The following is a 21626-nucleotide window of genomic DNA, read 5'->3' on the forward strand; positions in this document are numbered from 1 at the left end:
TGTGATTCAGGCTCGCCTCCGAGCGCCCCGCCAGCTCCCAGCTCCCAGCTCCCTGTCGGGGAATCCGGGGCGCCCGAGGCCAGGAGGTCGTTCCTCACTACGCCCCTCCTGCATCCGCCCGGCGGCGGCGGATGGAGCGCGTCTCTTGGCACAGCTCTGGCGCCCAGAGCCTCGGGTGGTGGAGGCTGGCCGGGGCGGGGCAACTAGGCCCCGCCCCCGATGAAATGCCAGCCTAGTTCGGCCTAGGCCTTACGCTGAGACCGCCAAGCGCTTGCAGACCATGGCCGCGATCTTGGGTTATTGGGACATCCGCGGGGTGAGCGAGGGAGCCGCGGGGCTGGGTGGGAAGGAGATGAACGGGGGCAGGAAGTGCTGTGCGGTAGACACCAATACAACCAGAATGTTCCTGCTCAGGACTGGCTGCAGTTCAGTCCTTTCCAGCGGTCTGTCCTTCTCAGGTGGGCCCGTTTCTGAATCCCCTGTGTGTGTGTGTGGCGGGGTGGGGTGGGGGGGGTGGCGTGGGGTGGGGGAAGGCAGCAGGGAGATGAGGAGGCGGTGCGGATGAATGTATGTGCGCGTGCTCGCGGGTGGGGGCCCTGGCGTCTGGGAGGGTACCTGCAGCTGTTAAAGGCACCGAGTCAGGACTTCCATCTCTGACCTTGGGCATCTCTGGCAGCTTGCTCACGCGATCCGCCTGCTCCTGGAGTACACAGACTCACCCTACGAGGAGAAGAAGTACACCATGGGGGACGGTAATAGCATCCACCTTGCAGTCTGACTTTTGCCCTATTCCTGCTGTTCTGGTACCCAGCACCCCATGCCCTGGCCACCTTCAGCTCCCTCTGCCGCCCTCCCCCAGCTGGAGCAGGGCCTGCCCTTTCCCTAACTCCTTCCAGGTGCAGCTGGCCTTAGGAGGCAGGACATGAGAGGGCATTGCTGGACCCCCTGTATGGGGTTTGGGATGGGTTCCTTTTAGGGCTTGCATAAACATTCTGTAAGCTTACTCACGCAGGTTCCAGAGCCTTTTAAGCCTTCTTTGCCCCCAAACCCAGACTGTGAGATTTAGTGTCTCAGATTCCCCTTTTGGAGAGCTTGACCACTATCCTTGGTGGGCGGCCTCCAACCCCCAACCCCCTCCCCAGACCCAATGAGAGTGGGCTCTGGGGGGGTTTGTTTCACTCCATCTTCTCCACCACAGCTCCGGACTATGACAGAAGCCAGTGGCTGAATGAAAAATTCAAGCTGGGCCTGGACTTCCCCAATGTAGGTGCAGGGGGTGGTGACGATGTGGGGCAAGTGAGAAGGGTGTCTACACTGCCTGCTTTCCCAGCTCCGAGGTGACCCGATTTGCCAGCTTCTGCTATTTTCTCTGCTTCCTGGTTCTTGTCCCTGCCTGTCCCCCATGCTCTCTGTTCCAGCTCATTCCTCCATTTTACAGTGGATTGATTAAGCGGCTAGCAGGGGCAGGCCGTGTGAGTGCCAGGTTTCGTGTCTCCCCTTTTTTAAGGGAGGGGGTGCCGGGGAGCCCATGGCCTACCCACCTGCCCGTGTTGTCCTTATAGCTGCCCTACTTAATTGATGGGGCTCACAAGATCACCCAGAGCAACGCCATCCTTCGCTACATTGCCCGCAAACACAACTTATGTGAGTGGGCTGGGGTGGGGATGCGGGGAATGGTGGGGTGCCCCTGGGCCTGCCTGGGTGGGATCCTGAGGGTGAGTGTCTCTTGTGTTGGCTGTAGGTGGGGAGACAGAAGAGGAGAAGATTCGTGTGGACATTTTGGAGAACCAAGCTATGGACACCTCCAATGAGCTGGCCAGGGTCTGCTATAGCCCTGACTTTGTGAGTCCCATCCCTGGGAGCTGGGATGGACAGGCTTTGGACAGGACACTGGACTCTTGTGTCCCCTCAACTTTGTATCTATTTGCCATTTGAACCCCGTGCAGCTACTTTTCCCCCAAGCCAGTCCCTATACTGTCACTGTAGTGACAATGCATGCGATGAAACTCTGCCTCAGTTCTTGCTAATCTTAAGAAGAGTCCAACTGCTCCCCGTATTGGAGCCCAAATCTCTGGAAGCATTCCAGCTTGGTTGGAAATTCAGTTACTGGACAGTTGCTTGTTCGCTCAGCACTGTCTTCCTGACAGCCCCGGGCCTGAGCACAACTGGCCAGCAAGCAGAGCAGGGAGATATGGCTTTGTACCTCCCTCTCCTCTGTCTCTCAAACTCCACACCTTTCCAGGGGCTGTTTAAGGGCCGCTCCTATCTGCCCCCCAGCAGGCAGAACTGGGGACTTGTTTCCCCAGGCCATTTCAACTGATCACTTCATTGCCTCTTGGAGATGAGTGGTGACAGATCTAGGGACAGCAAGGTGGGGTTCTCTGCCTTCCCACAGCCTCCCACAGGTGGGAGGTGGGACTCAGTAGGATCTGCTGAACACAGTTTGGAGAAATCATCGCCTGGGCAATGATGCCCCCTCCAGAGGGGGGCCAGAGCTGCTCACCTCTGGCAGCTGGGGGTCAGGCACAGCCCGGGGAACACCTGCCTCTCTGCCATGGGAGTCTGAGTCTGAGGGTGGTGACGGCTGTTCTGTGCCTCAGGAGAAACTGAAGCCTGGGTACCTGGAGGGCCTCCCTGACAAGATGAAGCTCTACTCACAGTTTCTGGGGACGAGGCCTTGGTTTGCTGGGGAGAAGGTAAGGGGAAGGCTTTCGGGGGGTGGGAAGCTATGGTTTTCCCCAGGTTCAAGGTTAGGTGCTCACTGTTCTTTGCTTTTCTTTAGCTCACTTATGTGGATTTCCTGGCTTATGACATCCTTGACCTGCACCGAATATTTGAGCCGAAGTCATTGGAAGCATTCCCGAACCTAAAGGAGTTCATGGCCCGAGTTGAGGTGATTCCCTGAGCCTCCTCACTGATGACAGGTCTTCCGTCCTCTCTTTTCTCTAATACTTTCCTACCTTACAGCGAAAACAAAGAATAAGTAGCACGTTAAAGAAGATTTGTTTATTTATTTGGAGAGAGATAGAGGGGTACAGGGGGCTGAGCGAGAGGGATATTAAAGCCTCAAGCAGACCCTCCAGTGAAGCAGAGTCTGGACGCCAAGCCTCCTGAGCTCCCAGATGCCCCACACCAAGTAGCATTTACTGAGGGTTTGCTTACACCAGGATCTGGGCTCACAGCTGACATAGAGTGTGTGAAGTGAAATCTTGATGGCATTCTTACACAGCAGATATGTTACCTGCCGTACAGTACAGATTAGAGCATTGAGGCAGAAAGGAGAAGTCATGTGTCAGGGTCGCAGAGGCAGGGCCGGCTGTCCTGGGCTCCCCGGTAGTGACTGCTTGCTGTAGACACCAGAGAGCGGCTCTCCCTTTCCTGGACCAGTACACCATGGGTCCATTCAGGTCTGGGTCACAGAGATCAGGACCCTAGGGACGTAGCCAATGCTCAGGGTTGTGCGTGGAGCTGGCATTAGGAGAGCAGAGCTGTGGTAGGGATGACAGTACATAGAAGGGCACAGAAGGCATTTCCTAGGTATCCCCGGGAAGCTTTCAGCAGTCCGATCCCCGTTTGGGGATGCCCTGACATCCCCAGGAATGTTGTTGGTCCTCGGCTGTGAGTGCCTAGGTGGGGCCCCTATGGAGGGAGTCTGTCTTGAGGCTTCTGTGCCGGGCCCCTTCCTTACCTCCCTGTGTTCATGCCCTTCTTTCCCATGAGCTGAGATCCTGGGTCAGGGATGGGGCAGGCCATTTCTTTCCAGTTCTGTTGGCCGATCTGATCTTCTCCCGGGTGTGAGCCTCTGTGTCGGGCACAGTGGGGACGCCAGGCGACCCAGGCCTGGAACCACCGTTCTGGGGCTCAGAGCACTCAGAGAACTCAAGGAACACCCAGCCATGTGTGGTGTGTGGGGCTGGGTGGGTGCTGAAGGAGCAGGGGCTGGACCTCAGCTGATGGCACTGGTCCCTTCGTTCCTCGTTGGAGGGCAGCGGACTGACTGTGCTTTGTGAGGGTTGTGGGGCCGGAGGCATTTGTCCAACGGGAGTTTCAGCCTGCAGTATGTTTGTCTTCTGCATTCCTCAGCAAGAGATGCGCTTTTTGGGCTGGTTCTTCTCTGGGTGACTGGCCTTGGGCTTGATGCCAAAGCTCCAGGAATAGCTAGCAGGAGGGACAGAGGATGGCTGTGGGCTACACTCTGTTGCCCCTGGGTGTAGGCAGTGCCAGGATCTTCAAACACTTTAGAATTCACTGGGCCCATGGTGTGTTGGGACGATGGTGCTCAGACACCCCTGAGAGCCACATGCCCCATTGGCTGCAATAGGACGGGGGACGAGGTAGTTGGTGCCCATGACATTGGGTTCAGTCAGGCCAGTCAGTTGGACCTTCACCTTTAAGAGGAGTAATTGAGAGTGTGGCCTGGCCTGACTTCATGCTCCCAGCCTCTCCCCCTTCATACAGGTTTTGCTGAGTCACTGGGTGAGGTCAGGCCTCCCCTGCAGGCTGCATGGGCGCATTCTGAGTCCTCTGTTCTGCTGGGGTTCCCTGTGTGGCGAACCCTGAGAAGCCAGGAAGCTCCCTCTGCAACCGGGGGATGTCTGTGATCCAGAAGGGACAGGGTCTGCTGGAGGGTAGGGGAGGAAAGAGGCCAGCAGGAGGAGCCCAGCCCTGGCAAGAGAGCCAGCTGCCCTCCAGCCCTTCCCACCTGGGAGCCTGGGAGCCTGAGGTGGCCGCTGAAGCCACCTGGGCCTCTGCTTCCCTTCTGCTGGATGGTGATAGTGGTACATGTCTTGTAGGGTGGTTGGTGGGGGTTCCACACCCATCATCGTGTCTGGGGGATTTAAGACTCCAGGTGGAGTCTTGTATTTTAGTCAGGTGTCCCATTAGTTACAGAGAACTGGAAGGGGTGACGTCCCAGAGCAGGGGACCGCAGGCAGACTGTGCTGTGTGTCATCGCTGACTTCACAAGGAAGCGTCCCAAACTTGGTGTACCTCAGTGGGGCTGCATGAATGCCGGTGAGGCAGCAGACCCTGACATTGGACCTTCTTTTTCCACCCTCAGGGCCTGAAGAAAATCTCTGCCTACATGAAGTCCAGCCGCTTCCTCCCACACCCGATATACTCAAAGCTTGCTGTGTGGGGCAGCAAGTAGGACTGAGTGAGGGTAGCTGCTGGCAAGAAGCAGTGCTGTGTTGTTGGGCCGTGCCCCGGAGCACAGCTGGACCACCCTGAATCCCCGGAACCAGCGATCTTGCTTCTTCCCCTCCTGTTCTTTCTGGTAACTCGCATTCAGCCTTATTGGGCCCCTTTACCTTCCCCAATGCAAATTTGTCTAGGGCCTTTAAAGGTGAGCAGCACCCCACCTTTCTTCACCCGAGTGCCCTGCAGACATGATCCTTCCTGCACACTTTTCTTCCCTGAGTGCTGGTTCTGTGTGTGGAGTCCGACCGCATCCCTGGCCCTCGGGCTCTGCCTGAGTTCCCCAGGCATTGTCTGAAGACTGGGGTGCAGGCCTGGCTGAGAGGAAGGCTGGAGGGAAGAGACCACCTTTCTCATGGGTACAGCTCCTTGACCATTGTCACCATATTATGGCTTTAAGGGGCCTTCATCTGCCTATATATTTGGCCCATCTGAGGTCTATGAGTGTTCCTGGGAGGCCAGTATGGCAAGGAAACTGGGGGAACAGATCTGTTTGCACAAGGACTCCTCCCTGGATGTTCATGTTTAAGGCAGTCCATGGCGTGCTTCTAGACTCCACATTTGGCTGTGCCATCTGGCCGTGAGAACCAGAGTCAGTCCCAGTGTAGACCTCAAGAGCCAGCCTTTAATTGTAGGAACTGTGCGTACAACCTTCTCAGTCACGGTAGATGCATTTGAAAAATAAATTCAGTTCTTCGTGTCCCAGCTTGCCCCCAAGGCTCCAGAAGAATTACTATCCTGGCCCAGGACTCAGGGCTGCCTGACCCTGAACAATGGGCGGAGAGCTTGGAGGGGCTTGCTGTCTGACAGCCGGAGTTACGCCCTGCAGGCCCCAGACCCAGGCTGCCCAGTGCAGTCCCTGTCTTCCTGTCTGTCACCTGTCATCCTTCTGACCCTGATCTGCAGCCTGGGGCCTGCTGTGTCTGGCCCCAGGGTAAGACTGTCCTCTTGGAGACAGCCGTCTGCCAGTTGGTCTCCTTTCAGTTGCTGGCATTGCTGGGACAGTGTTTGTCCAATTGTGGTTTTCAACCCAGGATCAAGCTAGGGTTTCTTCCCCTTGGCACTTCCGACCTGTTGAGTGCAGAATTCTTCGTCAGTGCCATTGTGCTGTGCGAAGCCTGGAGTTTGCCAGCGTTCCCAACCCATACCCCGCTAGATGGCAGCAGCCTGCCCTGGTCGTGACAGTCAGCTATGTCTACAGACATTACCAAATGTCCCCCAAGGGGTGAAATCACCTTTGGTTGAACACAAGTCATTAGGGGATGGAGACTGTCATTAAAAAAAAAAAAAAAAAAAAAATCTTAAGACATCAGAGTGCTACAAGTAGTTAGGGTAGGTCTTCCTTGATGAAACTTGGATTTTGGCAAAGAATATATGTAGGTCCAGGAGTGGCTGGGTGGCCCAGCTAGTTAAGCATCTGTCTGCCTTCCGCTCAGGTCATGATCTCTGGATCCTGGGATTGAGCCCCACCTCTAGGGCTCCTGATTCAGCGGGGTGCCTGCTTCTCCCTCTCCCTCTTCCTCTCCCCCTGCTCATGCTCTCTCACTCTCTCCGTACTGTCTCAAATGTATGAATAAAATCTTAAAAAAAAAAAAAAAGAATATATGTAGGTCTGTATGTCCTGGATAATGCTGTCAATGTGTTGTTTCTTAAGTATGGCTACATCAGACTTCTAGAAAAGGAGAGTAGTGTGAAAGAGTCCTGTGTACCCCAGACGTGAACTTTTCCACATGTGCTCTCTCGTCCCTCTCCTCCCTCCTCTGTCCTTTTCTTAGTCAGTTCTGCAGGAGCACAAAGGCATTTGTACCAAAATCTTCATATTCTGTTCTCCAAGCTGTGGTCCCTAGTAGTAGAATTTAGGCGCCAAGTGACTGGGAGGCAGAGTCCGCCCCACCTGTGTCCTTTCCAAGTTAAGGTTCTCATGCCATACCTGAGTGCGGCTTATGACAAGCTCGGGAACCCATGTCCTTTGTGAAAGCTTGAAAAGTTCCTTAGAAAATTCCTGACAAACAAATGTCCTATGGGTTATTATTTTTCTTCACTAGGTTCTTACTACATGATTCAGAGCTTTTCTTTCTTTTAACATGTTTGCTGTATTTGTGTTTGCTCCACGGTATCAGAGAATTAACTAAAGGTTTCACGAGCGGAATGATTTCTACTTCAGTGTTTTTCTTCTGGGTCTTGCTCTAAATGTTTCACCTCGAATGCCATTCCTTTCCTAAATTTTGGAGGCCCTAGTTGTCTTTCCTTATACAAAATAAGATAAGCCCATAGAATATTTTCTTTCTAAGTTCCAGTGTGACATCATCTTGTAAATGGTTCTCTTTATTCTCTTATTTTCAGATTAAGTAGTATTCTTGCACCCTGGATTGCCTGAATTTACATATAATATTAATGACTTAAAAATATTACCATGATGTACGGTATTTTCACTGTACTTTTGGCATTTCTGTCTTTTTTTTCTTCGGATTTCTTTCTTTTTCTTCCAAATTTTTATTTAAATTCTAGTTAGCTTGGCATTTATTACTAATATGTAGTTATAAATCCTGAGGCTATTTCATGTAGGACTTCTGCTCCTTTACCTTGAGAGGACAAAATGTCAGCTGCGGAACCTGAAGGAATTGCAGAGCGCTGTTCAGAAGCCATACCAGAGACCAGACTTCCAAACTGGATGTGTTCTTAAAAATATTCAAATTTTCAATAATTTAAATCAGTAGAGAACACGTATATGTCCAGAAGACCTGACAACACTGAGACCGACTTTCTCCAGGCAACCACTGGCCACATTCCCTCCCTTCAAGCCACTCTCCAGCTTCCCTGCTCCCCACTGCTCCCCGATGCCTTGCACCAGTGCCAGCATCCACTGCTCTGGTCCTTTGGGCCCTGTGCCCCTCAGTGAGCCCTCCTTCTCCTCCTTCTGCAGAACTGTCCTCTTTCTCCGGAAGGGGCCTTGGGAGCTCTGGGCGCATCTCCTGTCTCCTCAGGGTCCTTCCCTGCCAGGTGTCGCCTCTTTTCCCCATATTCTTCCTCTCTGCCTCTCAGTGATCTGGGTGTTTCCACAGGAAATGTGCCCCATAGTTGAAGGCATCTTTCTTGGCACTTCCCTTGGGCCTTCTAATCGTTCATGGCCAGGATTGTCTTCTTCGACGTGCCTACCGGGTGACAGCATGGACGAGGGCCAGGGGACCAATGTCTGTTCTATTATTTCACATGTTCTTATCCTGCTTCTTGTTTAGCTTCAAAAATGTAATGTCTCAGTGGAATTTAGTGATGTTTGCTGTTCTAGGCTCAAGATGTAAAGAAGTCAAAGTGACAACTCCTTAATGTATTATGAAAACAGACCCACCTAGAGGCCAGCTCATGCTTAGGCACTTGGCCCCCATCTCCTCCCTGTGGCCAAACCTACCCAGAATTCACCTTGACCCCAAAGGCTACTTCCTGAGCCTGGACCCAGACCTGGAACACTGGGGATTGGCAGGGGTGAATTGTGGGGAGCACATGCAGCAGGGGCTGAGCTCTGCTGGGCTCAGGTGACACCCCCACAGCTCCCCAGTGTGGCACGGATGGACAGACCTCTGACTTCTGAGATTGAATAGTGATCAGCTGAAGCCTCTGTGTCCTCTTTCCCCACTGCACTGTCGATCACGGTGCTTGGAAATCCTTATGCCAAGACTGGGTTCACTCCTTGCTGTCCTAACATAGTGTTACCTATTTTAAGCTTCGGTAATGCATTTTTCTGTGCTTTAACTGTAAACCCATTTGTTTTTTAAAGTTCCCTTCTTCCGTTTTCACACATCCCCGCAGCCTTGCTATACCCTTTATACAAAGGGAAATGAGCCACGGGCCAAGTCTGTCCTACTCACCTAGTTTCAAATAGTCTCCTGCCTTTGGAGAAAGTTGGCCAGTAGGATATTGTCACAGATCACAGAAGAACCTGAGAGGCCGCCTGAACCTGCTTGAGCCACAGAAAAGCACATGTGGGTGGGAAGCCAGGGTCAGGCCAGAATGCGTGGACTAGAGGGCTGAGGGTCTGCTGGGGGCCAGTCAGACTGTGATCCTGTGGGGAAACCTCCACCCTCCTGCAGGCCACCCCCTCTGTCTGCCCTCTGTGGCAGGATGGGTGACTGGCCTGGCAGAGGATTCCCCTCCCTCTTTTAGTCACATTCTGTGTGTGACACCATCAGTTCCGTGTCACTGTCCTGGCCACGTGGGGACATCTTGCTGACTGGCAGGGCATTTCCGGGACTGCACCTCCTAACCCTGCCCTTGGCTGGGGTTTCCATTCACAACTTGGGTCCTAAGGGTCATTGATTCATTTCCACTTGAGCTCAGGGGTCTCAGCCAGGGGACTGAAGGACTGGGGCTCCCCAGGCCCTGAAGGAAACACTGAGACCAGGGTTCCATTTCTCTGGCCCTCGTCCTGGGCGGTAGTTCCCACCCACGGATGGTGTGTTCTCTGGGACTTGTCCTGGGAGGAATTTTCAGACTGGCCTGAATTCCGGATTTGAGGGATATAGCTCTTTGGCCTTAACTTTGGCAGACTCCCGGAGCTGGCAGGATCTAGGCCGACCAAGGGCGAAGGGGAGAGATGTTTAGCGGGGAAGAGCAGACCTGTGGTTTTTTTTGTGTGTGTGTGACTTAAGCGCATCTCCAAGCGCCCTCTCCGGTTCCAGATCTAGAAAGAGAGCTCTGGATTGCGCGGTGAGCCAGGGGGCGGCGGGGAACAGGAGCGCCTGTGGCCAGCGACGTTCAGAGGCGGCCCCGCCCCCAGCGGCTGCGGACTGATAGAGGGAGCCTCCTTAGGTCTGTGCGTCCCGCGGGTGGCCCGGCCTCCGGCGCGTCGTGGGGGCGGGGCCGAGAGAGGGGAGGTCCCTTTAGGCCCCGCCCACCCTTCCTCCGCGGATAAATTGGCAGCACAGCTTAGCGAAGTCTTCGCACTCCACTCAAAAGCCAGCGCCATGGTCATGATCTTGGGTTATTGGGACATTCGCGGGGTGAGCAAAGGGGCTGCCGTGCTGGGTGGGATGGAGGCGCACGGCGGCAGGAAGTGCTGCGCCCTGAGGACCCTTTCTACCTGAAGGGCCCTTTGGAGCTCCCTGCAGCTCAGTCCTTTCTAGCGATCTGCCAGCCTGTGGGCGCGTTCCTGCGTATGTGTGTGTGTGTGTGTGTGTGTGTGCGCGCGCGCGCGCGCGCTCGCTCACGTGCCCACGGGTGGCGGGGGATGGGTCTGTGAGGTTACCTGGTGCAGTGGGAGGCAGCAAGGCAGGACTTCTTCCTTTGCCCTCCTCCCTGGGCGTCTCTGGCAGCTTGCTCACGCGATCCGCCTGCTCCTGGAGTACACAGACTCACCCTACGAGGAGAAGAAGTACACCATGGGGGCTGGTAATGGCATCCACTTCGCAGTCTGACTTTTGCCCTATTCCTGCTGATCTGGTACCCAGCACCCCATGCCCTGGCCACCTGCAGCTCCCTCTGCCGCCCTCCCCCAGCTGGAGCAGGGCCTGCCCTTTCCCTAACTCCTCCCAGGTGCAGCTGGCCTTAGGAGGCAGGACATGAGAGGGCATTGCTGGACCCCCTGTATGGGGTTTGGGATGGGTTCCTTTTAGGGCTTGCATAAACATTTTTTAAACCAATTCATGCAGGTTCCAGAACATTAGAAGTGTTCTTTGCCCCCACACCTGGACGGTGAGACTTAGTGTTTTCGATTCCAGATCCCCCTCTTGGAGTCTTGGCCACTGATCCTTGGTGGGCGCCCTCCAACCCCCAACCCCCTCCCCAGACCCAATGAGAGTGGGCTCTGGGGGGGTTGTTTCACTCCATCTTCTCCACCACAGCTCCGGACTATGACAGAAGCCAATGGCTGAATGAAAAATTCAAGCTGGGCCTGGACTTCCCCAATGTAGGTGCAGGGGGTGGTGACGATGTGGGGCAAGTGAGAAGGGTGTCTACACTGCCTGCTTTCCCAGCTCCGAGGTGACCCGATTTGCCAGCTTCTGCTATTTTCTCTGCTTCCTGGTTCTTGTCCCTGCCTGTCCCCCATGCTCTCTGTTCCAGCTCATTCCTCCATTTTACAGTGGATTGATTAAGCGGCTAGCAGGGGCAGGCCGTGTGAGTGCCAGGTTTCGTGTCTCCCCTTTTTTAAGGGAGGGGGTGCCGGGGAGCCCATGGCCTACCCACCTGCCCGTGTTGTCCTTATAGCTGCCCTACTTAATTGATGGGGCTCACAAGATCACCCAGAGCAACGCCATCCTTCGCTACATTGCCCGCAAACACAACTTATGTGAGTGGGCTGGGGTGGGGATGCGGGGAATGGTGGGGTGCCCCTGGGCCTGCCTGGGTGGGATCCTGAGGGTGAGTGTCTCTTGTGTTGGCTGTAGGTGGGGAGACAGAAGAGGAGAAGATTCGTGTGGACATTTTGGAGAACCAAGCTATGGACACCTCCAATGAGCTGGCCAGGGTCTGCTATAGCCCTGACTTTGTGAGTCCCATCCCTGGGAGCTGGGATGGACAGGCTTTGGACAGGACACTGGACTCTTGTGTCCCCTCAACTTTGTATCTATTTGCCATTTGAACCCCGTGCAGCTACTTTTCCCCCAAGCCAGTCCCTATACTGTCACTGTAGTGACAATGCATGCGATGAAACTCTGCCTCAGTTCTTGCTAATCTTAAGAAGAGTCCAACTGCTCCCCGTATTGGAGCCCAAATCTCTGGAAGCATTCCAGCTTGGTTGGAAATTCAGTTACTGGACAGTTGCTTGTTCGCTCAGCACTGTCTTCCTGACAGCCCCGGGCCTGAGCACAACTGGCCAGCAAGCAGAGCAGGGAGATATGGCTTTGTACCTCCCTCTCCTCTGTCTCTCAAACTCCACACCTTTCCAGGGGCTGTTTAAGGGCCGCTCCTATCTGCCCCCCAGCAGGCAGAACTGGGGACTTGTTTCCCCAGGCCATTTCAACTGATCACTTCATTGCCTCTTGGAGATGAGTGGTGACAGATCTAGGGACAGCAAGGTGGGGTTCTCTGCCTTCCCACAGCCTCCCACAGGTGGGAGGTGGGACTCAGTAGGATCTGCTGAACACAGTTTGGAGAAATCATCGCCTGGGCAATGATGCCCCCTCCAGAGGGGGGCCAGAGCCGCTCACCTCTGGCAGCTGGGGGTCAGGCACAGCCCGGGGAACACCTGCCTCTCTGCCATGGGAGTCTGAGTCTGAGGGTGGTGACGGCTGTTCTGTGCCTCAGGAGAAACTGAAGCCTGGGTACCTGGAGGGCCTCCCTGACAAGATGAAGCTCTACTCACAGTTTCTGGGGACGAGGCCTTGGTTTGCTGGGGAGAAGGTAAGGGGAAGGTTTTGGGGGGATGGGAAGCTGTGAGTTTCCCCAGGTTCAGAGTTAGGTGCTCACTGTTCTTTGCCTTTCTTTAGCTCACTTATGTGGATTTCCTGGCTTATGACCTGCTTGATATACTGCGTATGTTTGAGCCCAAGTGCCTGGATGCATTCCCGAACCTGAAGGAGTTTGTGGCCCGCTTTGAGGTGATTCCCTTATCCTTTGTACTATTTATATCTCTCCTGTCTTCCTTCCTTTCACTTGATGCTCTCTTCATCCTCTTTGTAAAATAAAGAATAAGTAGCATTGATTGAGGCTTTGCTATTTCGTGATATGTGCTCAGGATCTTACATACTTGGTGCAAAATTAATCTTTACCACATTCCTACATGGTGCAAAACTTACCACCTGTTATTTACTGGTGTGGAAACTGAGTCTGAGAGGAGAAACCATTTGCTGAAGGTCACAGAGCTGGTTCAGTGTGTGCTGGGCTCTGACTCAGCCAATGGCTTCTGTAGCTAGCAGTCCATGGCTGTCCTTTTTCTGGGCCAGAAGGAAGCTCAGTTTCTTTACTCCGCTGGGTCACAGAGCTCAGGACTCTGGGGACATAGTAGAGGTTCACGAGTGTGCGTGGAGCTGGCGTTAGGAGAGCAGAGCTGTGGTAGGGATGACAGTACATAGAGGGGCACAGAAGGCATTTCCTGGGGATCCCCATGCAGCTTTGCAGCAGTCCGATCCCCGCATGGGGATGCCTGACATCCCCAGGAATGTTGTTTGTCCTGGGCTGTGAGTGCCTAGGTGGGGCCCCTGTGGAGGGAATCTGTCTTGAGGCTTCTGTGCCGGGCCCCTTCCTTACCTCCCTGTGTCCATGCCCTTTTTCTTTTCCATCAATGGAGATCCTGGGTCAGGGATGGGGCAGGCCATTTCTTTCCAGTCCTGTTGGCCGATCGGATCTTCTCCCGGGTGTGAGGCTCTGTGTCAGGCACAGTGGGGACGCCAGGGCAACCTGGGCCTGGAGCCACCGTTCCGGAGCTCAGAGCACACAGAGAACTCGAGGAACACCCAGCCATGTGTGGGGCTGGGTGAGTGCTGAAGGAGCAGGGGCTGGACCTCAGCTGATGGCACTGGTCCCTTCGTTCCTCATTGGAGGGCAGCAGACGGTGCTTTGTGAGGGTTGTGGGGCCGGAGGCATTTGTCCAACGGGAGTTTCAGCCTGCAGTATGTTTGTCTTCTGCATTTCTCAGCAAGAGATGCGCTTTTTGTGCTGGTTCTTCTCTGGGTGACTGGCCTTGGGCTTGATGCCAAAGCTCCGGGAATAGCTAGCAGGAGGGCCAGAGGATGGCCGTGGGCTACACTCTGTGGCCCCTGGGTCTAGGCAGTGCCAGGATCTTCAAACACTTTAGAATTCACTGGGCCCATGGTGTGTTGGGACGATGGTGCTCAGACACCCCTGAGAGCCACATGCCCCATTGGCTGCAACAGGACGGGGGACGAGGTAGTTGGTGCCCATGACATTGGGTTCAGTCAGGCCAGTCAGTTGGACCTTCACCTTTAAGAGGAGTAATTGAGAGTGTGGCCTGGCCTGACTTCATGCTCCCAGCCTCTCCCTCTTCATACAGGTTTTGCTGAGTCACTGGGTGAGGTCAGGCCTCCCCTGCAGGCTGCATGGGCGCATTCTGAGTCCTCTGTTCTGCTGGGGTTCCCTGTGTGGCGAACCCTGAGAAGCCAGGAAGCTCCCTCTGCAACCGGGGGATGTCTGTGATCCAGAAGGGACAGGGTCTGCTGGAGGGTAGGGGAGGAAAGAGGCCAGCAGGAGGAGCCCAGCCCTGGCAAGAGAGCCAGCTGCCCTCCAGCCCTTCCCACCTGGGAGCCTGGGAGCCTGAGGTGGCCGCTGAAGCCACCTGGGCCTCTGCTTCCCTTCTGCTGGATGGTGATAGTGGGCCGTGTCTTGTAGGGTGGTTGGTGGGGGTTCCACACCCATCATCATGTCTGGGGGATCTAAGGCTCCAGGTGGAGTCTTTTATCTTAGTCAGGTGTCCCATTAGTTACAGAGAACTGGAAGGGGTGATGTCCCAGAGCAGGGGACCGCAGGTAAAATGTGCCATGTGTCAGCGCTGACCTCACGAGGAATAGTCCTGACCTCAGGTTGCCTCTGTGCGGTAGCAGACCAGAGATATGACCTTCTTTTTCCACCCTCAGGGCCTGAAGAAGATCTCTGCCTACATGAAGTCCAGCCGCTTCCTCCCAGGCCCTCTATTTCTAAAGGTTGCCATGTGGGGCAACAAGTAGGGCCAAGTGGGAGGAGATGCCAGCGAGGAGATGCCAGAGCTGTGCTCGGTGTGTGTCCCCGAACAGCAGTCTTGCCTCTCTGTCCTTTGGTGCATTCCTTTGTTCCCATGAAATACCCATCAGTCCCCTTGCTTCTTCCCAACCCTGTCTTTATCCGGACCCTTTGCCGTAGCTCTCTACTTCAGCAAATTTCCTCCCCCACCAGTGTTATCCCTCCTGCACTAAAACCAACTGGAGCATTCTTCAATTGGCAGTCGCTGTTCCCTCTCCTGGCCTAGGGAGCTCATCCCCAAGCCCCCCAGCACTGCCCCAAATCCCTGTGTGACCCGGGGTCCCAGGCCCGGCTGTCCCAGGGTGGTCCTGCCCAGCCCTGTATGATCTGCAGTAAAGCCTTACTCACTCTGACCTGGCTTGTGTTCTTCTGTTCCGGTCTTTGGAGTCAGGGCCACATGTGTCTGGGGACATGGCGTTCCCTTTTCCAGTGTCTGTTATACCAGCTCAGTGAACCGGGATGTGTGTGAGGTGCCAAGAAAGGGGATATGTAGGATTATAAGGATTCTTGCTTATTTCTGTCTATTTCATATACTTCTGTGCCTGAGCATGGGGTCTCTACAGAACCAGGGAGGCCCTTCCATCCCTGGGTCCCTCCTTAATGCAGTATTCCTGGAGTGTGTCCTGAAAGCTTGCAGAAGCTCTATGTGTGGCTGTCTGGGGGCTCTTTGGGCTTGGGCAGTCCACTGATAGTGTGGGATCCTGGCCAACTGCACACTGTCTCCCTTCCCTGGGTGTTAGCCCTGCCTTGGAAACCCTTCCTCCGTGCCGCCTGTTCCATTATGAAAGGTGAAAGGAAATAAAATCACTAATGTTGAGGAGTTTTCCGAAGCAGCCAGGAGGCTATTAAGGAGATGGACATCCTCATTAATGAAACTGTGAACTTTGAACTGGGCCACACTACAAATATTCCAAGGACTCTGCCCAAATACCTGCAACTTTCTTTGGAACTTCCTATAGATAACATTTCAGGGGGGTCCCCTGTTGGTTTTGACTAGATAATCCTTATCTATAAGCCTTGAATTTATATTGTTTCTTCCCATGTGCAATACCATTTTTTTCCTACAAAGAGTTTTGGGGGTTTTTTTGTTTGTTTTTTTTTTTTAAGATTTTATTTATTTATTTGACAGACAGAGATCACAAGTAGGCAGAGAGGCAGGCAGAGAGAGGGGGAAGCAGGCTCCCTGCTGAGCAGAGAGCCCAATGCAGGATGCAGGGCTCAATTCCAGGACACTGAGATCATGACCTGAGCCGAAGGCAGGCCCCTGGGATCACGACCTGAGCCAAAAGCAGAGGCTTTAACCCACTGAGCCACCCAGGCGCCCCTGTTTTTGTTTTTGTGTTGGGGGTGTAAAGGAAAGCAGAACTTTTTTTTAACATTTATTTTTTATTTTTTTAAAGATCTTATTTATTTATTTGATAGACAGAGATCACAAGCAGGCAAAGAGGCAGGCAGAGAGAGAGGGGGGAAACAGGCTTCCCACTGAGCAGAGAGCCCGATGCAGGGCTCGATTCCAGGACACTGAGATCATGACCCGAGCCGAAGGCAGAGGCTTAACCCACTGAGCCACCCAGGCACTCCAAAAGCAGAATGTTTTATCATGATTTTTGCTTCAGCAACTTTGGAACAAATTAAAAGTCCTAAACTCTGGTGCCAGGAAAAAAAAAAGAGAGAGAGATCTTGCTTAGTAATGGCCTTAGCAAACCAATTATATTCGGTTAAGATTAGTTTTCTGCCACCCACACAAGTCACAGTTCTTTGTAAATAACACATACAAATGTCTTTTTTAAAAGATTTTTTATTCATTGGGCTCTCTGCTCAGCAGGGAGCCTGCTTCCTCCTCTCTCTCTCTGCCTGCCTCTGCCTGCTTGTGATCTCTGTCTGTCAAATACATAAATAAAATCTTTTAAAAAAAATGTTAAAAAAATAAATAAATAAAAGATTTTTTATTTATTTTAGACAGAGAGAGAGTGTGTGTGGGGACAGTGGGGGTGGGGCAGAGGGGGAGGGAGAGGGGACACTGACTCCTTACTGAGCATGTGCAGCCGTGACCACATGGGGCTTAATATCACCACTAATGAGATCATGACCTGAGCTGAAACCAAGAGCCAACTGAGACACCCAGGTTCCCCCATACAAATGTCTTTTAACATCTTTGACTTTTGTTCCCTAAAGGAACACAATTTGGGTTGCTACCCACATCTGCACTCCCTGAATTAAACTCTGAGACCCCAAATACATGCTTTTGTCTTATTTCAGCTCTACCTCTTGGTTAACAAATGTATCTCAATAGAACAAAAAGGGATGAGAATAAAAAGGAAAGAAGTAATAGACATTAGAAGTGACATTAAGTTAAAAGATAAGCAGAGAGAACAAAACTATTAGGTTGAATAAAATAGATCCAGATCTAGAAGTGGAGTTGGCCGGTTCTTTTCTGTGAGAGTCTAGATCGGGCATGTTTTTGGCTTTGTGGGCCCTGCAGTCTTGGTCACAGTTACCCCCTGGCACTGTAAGTTTGGTGCCAATGTAAGTTTGCAAGGTAATGTCAGTTTGCAAGTTTGCAAGTTCCTCGGCAGCTTGCCAGGTGTGATTTGAGACCGTTCTGTGTACAGGAGGGCAGGCAGGGACAGAGGCAGGTCATTCCAGTTTGGTAGGTGGCCTGTTTACTAAGCATGGGAATTTGTCATGTGATGAGGAGATCTCCATACCCATCTGCTGGTCTTTTTTTTTTTTTTTTTTTAAGATTTTATTTATTTATTTGACAGACAGAGATTACACGTAGGTAGAGAAGTAGGCAGAGAGAGGAGGAAGCAGGCTCCCTGCTGAGCAGAGAGCTTGATGTGGGACTCGATCCCAGGACCCTGAGATCATGACCTGAGCCGAAGGCAGCGGCTTATCCCACTGAGCCACCCAGGCGCCCCTATCTGCTGATTCTGAAAAAAGTTGATAGAGAGGACTTAACTGGGTCTAGTCACAGGTGCCATCCAGATGGTCTCAGCATCACATCAGTATCTGAAGGCTGCGTCCTCAGGGCAGCTTTGCGGAACAGGGAAGGCAATGGAATGCACCTGTTAGGGATGGGGAATGAAGACTTTCTGATTGCTGGGGTCCAGCCCATGGGTCAACCAATGGTCGTAGTATCTGGATGGACCCCCCCCCCCCAATCTAGGGTGAAGGCAGCCACGGATAATACATAAATGAATTGGGTGGGCCTGTAATCCAACACAAATTCAAACACAGGTGGCCAGAGTTCCCTGACTCATGACCCAGAAGCTCAAATTAAAAGGGCATAGCTAGGGGCACCTGGGTGGCTCAGGGTGTTAAAGCCTCTGCCTTTGGCTCAGGTCATGACCTCAGGATCCTGGGATGGAGCCCTACATTGGGCTCTGCTCAGCAAGGAGCCTGCTTCCCTCTCTCTCTCTGCCTGTCTCTCTCTGTCTACTTGTGATCTCTGTCTGTCAAATAAATAAACAAAATCTTTAAAAAAAGAAAAGAAAAGGGAATAGGTATACAAAACCTTAAATGTTACCATTTAGAATTTAAAAAGGTGATTACCTGAGCACCTGATTGGCTCAGTTGGTAGACAATGTGACTTTTTTTTTTTTTTAATTTTATTTATTTATTTAACAGAGAGAGATCACAGTAGACAGAGAGAGAGGGAAGCCGATGCGGGACTCGATCCCAGGACCCTGAGATCATGACCTGAGCTGAAGTCAGTGGCTTAACCCTCTGAGCCACCCAGGTGCCCCAGAGAATGTGACTCTTGATCTCAGGGTCATGAGTCTGAGCCCCATGTCTCGGGTAGAGTTTACTTAGAAAGAAAGAAAGAAGAGAAAAAGAAAGGAAGGGAGAGAGGGAAGAAGGAAAAGATGATTATTGAAGAAAAGAACGAAATAATGCAGTCCTTTAAAAGGAGGAAGATATGATAACAAAGATAGTTGTAAATGAAAGCAATTTTTTAAACATGGTCAAAATCGTAAAAGGTAAAATAGTACATTTTAAAGTCCAGGGGTAGGAGTAGTAGAATGTATCTACTTCAAACTGAGGCCATCAAGAAAGATTATTTTACTGTGGCTAGGATCTAGCAGAGGCCCCAAGATTTGGGATGTTTTGGCATCTGATGACGGGGCCCATACATCTAGTGTGTGCCTTCCTCTTCTAGAATGGGAGAACAAGATGGGCTCTGAGCACATGGCCGGCTGCCCGGTGTCTTCGGCAGGGATCCATAATCACTTGCTGTTAATTACAAGTTCCCCCGTGAAAGACCCCCCCCCATCGTTAACTAATTAACTGCTCTTTTGTTGTGTAAGAGTACCCCTCCTCCAGTATTTCTCCATTGCCATGGTGTTAGCAGAGAAAGTTGAAGTCGGTAGAGACCCCAAGACAGCAGCTTCCAGAACGTGGAAGTTTATTCTCATTTCACGTCTCACGGGGAATGGTCCAGGCTGTTGGCGCTCCAGGAGATTATTCAGGGACCCAGGCTCCTTCCATTTTGTGGCTGCTGCCATCCCTGAGGGGACATCCTCTCCTTGGTTGAAGCTGTATCATGAACATGGGAAGGAAAATAGAGAAAAGCCAAGGAAGCAACTTCCCATGATGCAAGTGGGCAGATTGCCTGCCTTACACTCATGAGGTTCAGTTGCGTGGCTGTGGCTATGCCTAGTCACGAGGGTAGACCCTAGTTTGGACAGAAGAATGGATGTTGGTGGCCAACAATAGTCTCTCCCACACTCAGAAAAGCAAGGATAAAGGTTACATTCAAATCCATGAGAAACTTTGGGTTTCAGCCAGTGGTTTCAAACAGGTAAGATAGGGTCTAAGGTATGAAACACAAGATCTTTATTTTCGATAAACCTAAAGGGAGTGCCCTATCCCTTAGGGATCCTTGCTGCTGAAACAGGAAAATGACTTATCAGAGGTATCATATTGCTCACTGAATCCCTGAGAGGGCCAGTGAGTTGGCCTTGGAAGCTGGGTGGCCAGGAGATGTGCCTAACCAGATGAGAGATTGTTCTAGAGAAAGCCTCACAGCCATTGCTGGGTACAGACAGTGGAGCTCTGAGACCTGACAGGCAGACCCAGATGCCAATGTCTCACCACTGCTGCCTCCAAAACCCTGACCCTTCTACTCCTGTCCTTGCCAGAAAAATAAATTCTCAGGGCCTGCTTCTTTAGAACTGAAATCCTACACCACTGTGCACAATTAACAGAACCTGGGTCCCAGGCCTGTGCCTCAGCCACAAGGAGGGGCTGGAAAAGCAATTGGATTAATTAGGATTAAGTTCTGCTCTATAGAACTAGATAATAACCTTGGTTTAAATGGTTTATTTCTCATGCAAAGAAAGGTCTGGAGGCTACCAGGTAAATACTGGTCACGTTGGCTTCATTGTAGCCTTAATGGCCTAGTTTAGCTTTATGCTGCCCTCATTCTCAGCATGTGGTGTCCTTTCTTTTTGTCACCTCATGGCCTCTGTGGCTGCTAGAGCCCCCCACCACATCTGCATTCCAAAAAACGGGGGTGGGGGGGAGGTGAGAAAGAGGAATGGGGGTTGTTTTTTTCCTCTTGAGGAAACTTTCTGGAAGTAAAGTATAACACTTCCATTTATACCTCACTGGCCAGAGATTTAATCAGGTTGGAAATGATTAAATCAGCTTCCATCCCTGGGAAGCAATGTGCTGGCAGAAATGGGGGGTCGTGACAGCAGAAGTTGGGGAGACAGATCTCAAGAGTCAACTGGCAGTCTTCTACCATGGGGAGATGGGATTTAAACCCGAGAAATTCTCCACCTGTAGGCAGGACTGTAGGAAGGATGTTTCAAAGATGCAGAAGACAGGTTGCTGGGTGGCTCAGTCAGTTAAGCGTCTGCCTTCAGCTCAGGTCATGATCCCAGAGTCCTGGGATGGAACCCCGTGAGGCCTGCATCGACTCCCAGCTCAGTGGGAAGCCTGCTTCTCTGCCATATCGCCCCTCCTCATTCTCTCTCTGTCAAACAAATAAATAAAAATCTTTAAAAACATAAACGCTTTCTTTCTTTTCCGTATGTGCGTTTCCAAACAATAGCCACCACCATAAAATCCTCTTGCAACCATCCCTTATACAAACAAAAACATTCACTCTCTTTTACCCAAAACAGGAAAACTCAAAGTGTCATCAACCGCTGCATCGGGTTCCAAGTTGGAGATCTTTGAGAAACGTTCAGGTTGATATTTAAAAAAATGACCGTCTAAAGTGTAATCTCAATGACCCCCAATTCGCCCTATAGAAAATACTAAGGGAATGGGAGATAGAAAAAGGAAAATTAGGTGAGTGCAATAATATAGTAGAAAGCAGCCTGCACTCAGATTTGCAGATAAGCTGCTATGCATTTATTTGTATCTATTTACATCTTGCATTTATTTAATACTTAACAGATGCCCTTCTTTATTGAATTCCAAAGGGATGGTGCAAAATAAGGCTTTTTATACTTGGATATCAACAACCTAAAGGCACTCCCTGGATTGGCCTTTTTTTTTTGTAAAGATTTTATTTATTGGTCAGAGAGAGAGAGAGAGCACAAGGGGGAGTGGCAGGCAGAGGGAGAAGCTCTGGCTCCCTGCTGAGCAAGGAACCCAATTCTATGCGGGATTCCATCCCAGGACCCTGGGATCATGACCTGAGCTGAAGGCAGACGCTTAACTGACTGAGCCACCCAGGTGTCCCTGGATTGAGCTGGTTTTTTTTTTTTTTTTTTTTTTTTTTGGTCTCCATCCCTCTGATCATCACACTT

At 51.9% G+C, this 21626-nt stretch overlaps 2 protein-coding genes across 4 annotated transcripts; both read left to right on the plus strand.

Moving 5' to 3' along the window:
• The first annotated feature begins 206 nt into the window (after window positions 1–206).
• Window positions 207–6495, plus strand: LOC132001265 (glutathione S-transferase Mu 1). Of its 3 annotated transcripts, none has more exons than XM_059375665.1 (8): window positions 207–316; window positions 677–752; window positions 1199–1263; window positions 1563–1644; window positions 1742–1842; window positions 2601–2696; window positions 2783–2893; window positions 5060–6495. In XM_059375665.1, exons 1-8 carry the CDS (start codon window positions 281–283, stop codon window positions 5147–5149), a joined length of 657 nt encoding a protein of 218 aa, XP_059231648.1. In that variant the 5' UTR covers window positions 207–280; the 3' UTR covers window positions 5150–6495. The 3 variants fall into 3 exon arrangements, with proteins under 3 accessions (XP_059231648.1, XP_059231649.1, XP_059231650.1); XM_059375666.1 differs by having other exon boundaries at window positions 2783–2924; window positions 5060–5146; XM_059375667.1 differs by lacking the exon at window positions 207–316 and adding an exon at window positions 365–458.
• A 3570-nt stretch (window positions 6496–10065) lies between these two features.
• Window positions 10066–15212, plus strand: LOC132001266 (glutathione S-transferase Mu 1-like). The gene is made up of 8 exons (XM_059375668.1): window positions 10066–10190; window positions 10503–10578; window positions 11031–11095; window positions 11395–11476; window positions 11574–11674; window positions 12433–12528; window positions 12615–12725; window positions 14718–15212. The coding sequence occupies exons 1-8, from the start codon at window positions 10155–10157 to the stop codon at window positions 14805–14807; spliced, it is 657 nt and encodes a 218-aa protein (XP_059231651.1). The 5' UTR covers window positions 10066–10154; the 3' UTR covers window positions 14808–15212.
• Window positions 15213–21626: the final 6414 nt, after the last annotated feature.

Source organism: Mustela nigripes, chromosome 14 (genome assembly GCF_022355385.1).
Source record: "Mustela nigripes isolate SB6536 chromosome 14, MUSNIG.SB6536, whole genome shotgun sequence".
NCBI lineage: Eukaryota > Metazoa > Chordata > Mammalia > Carnivora > Mustelidae > Mustela > Mustela nigripes.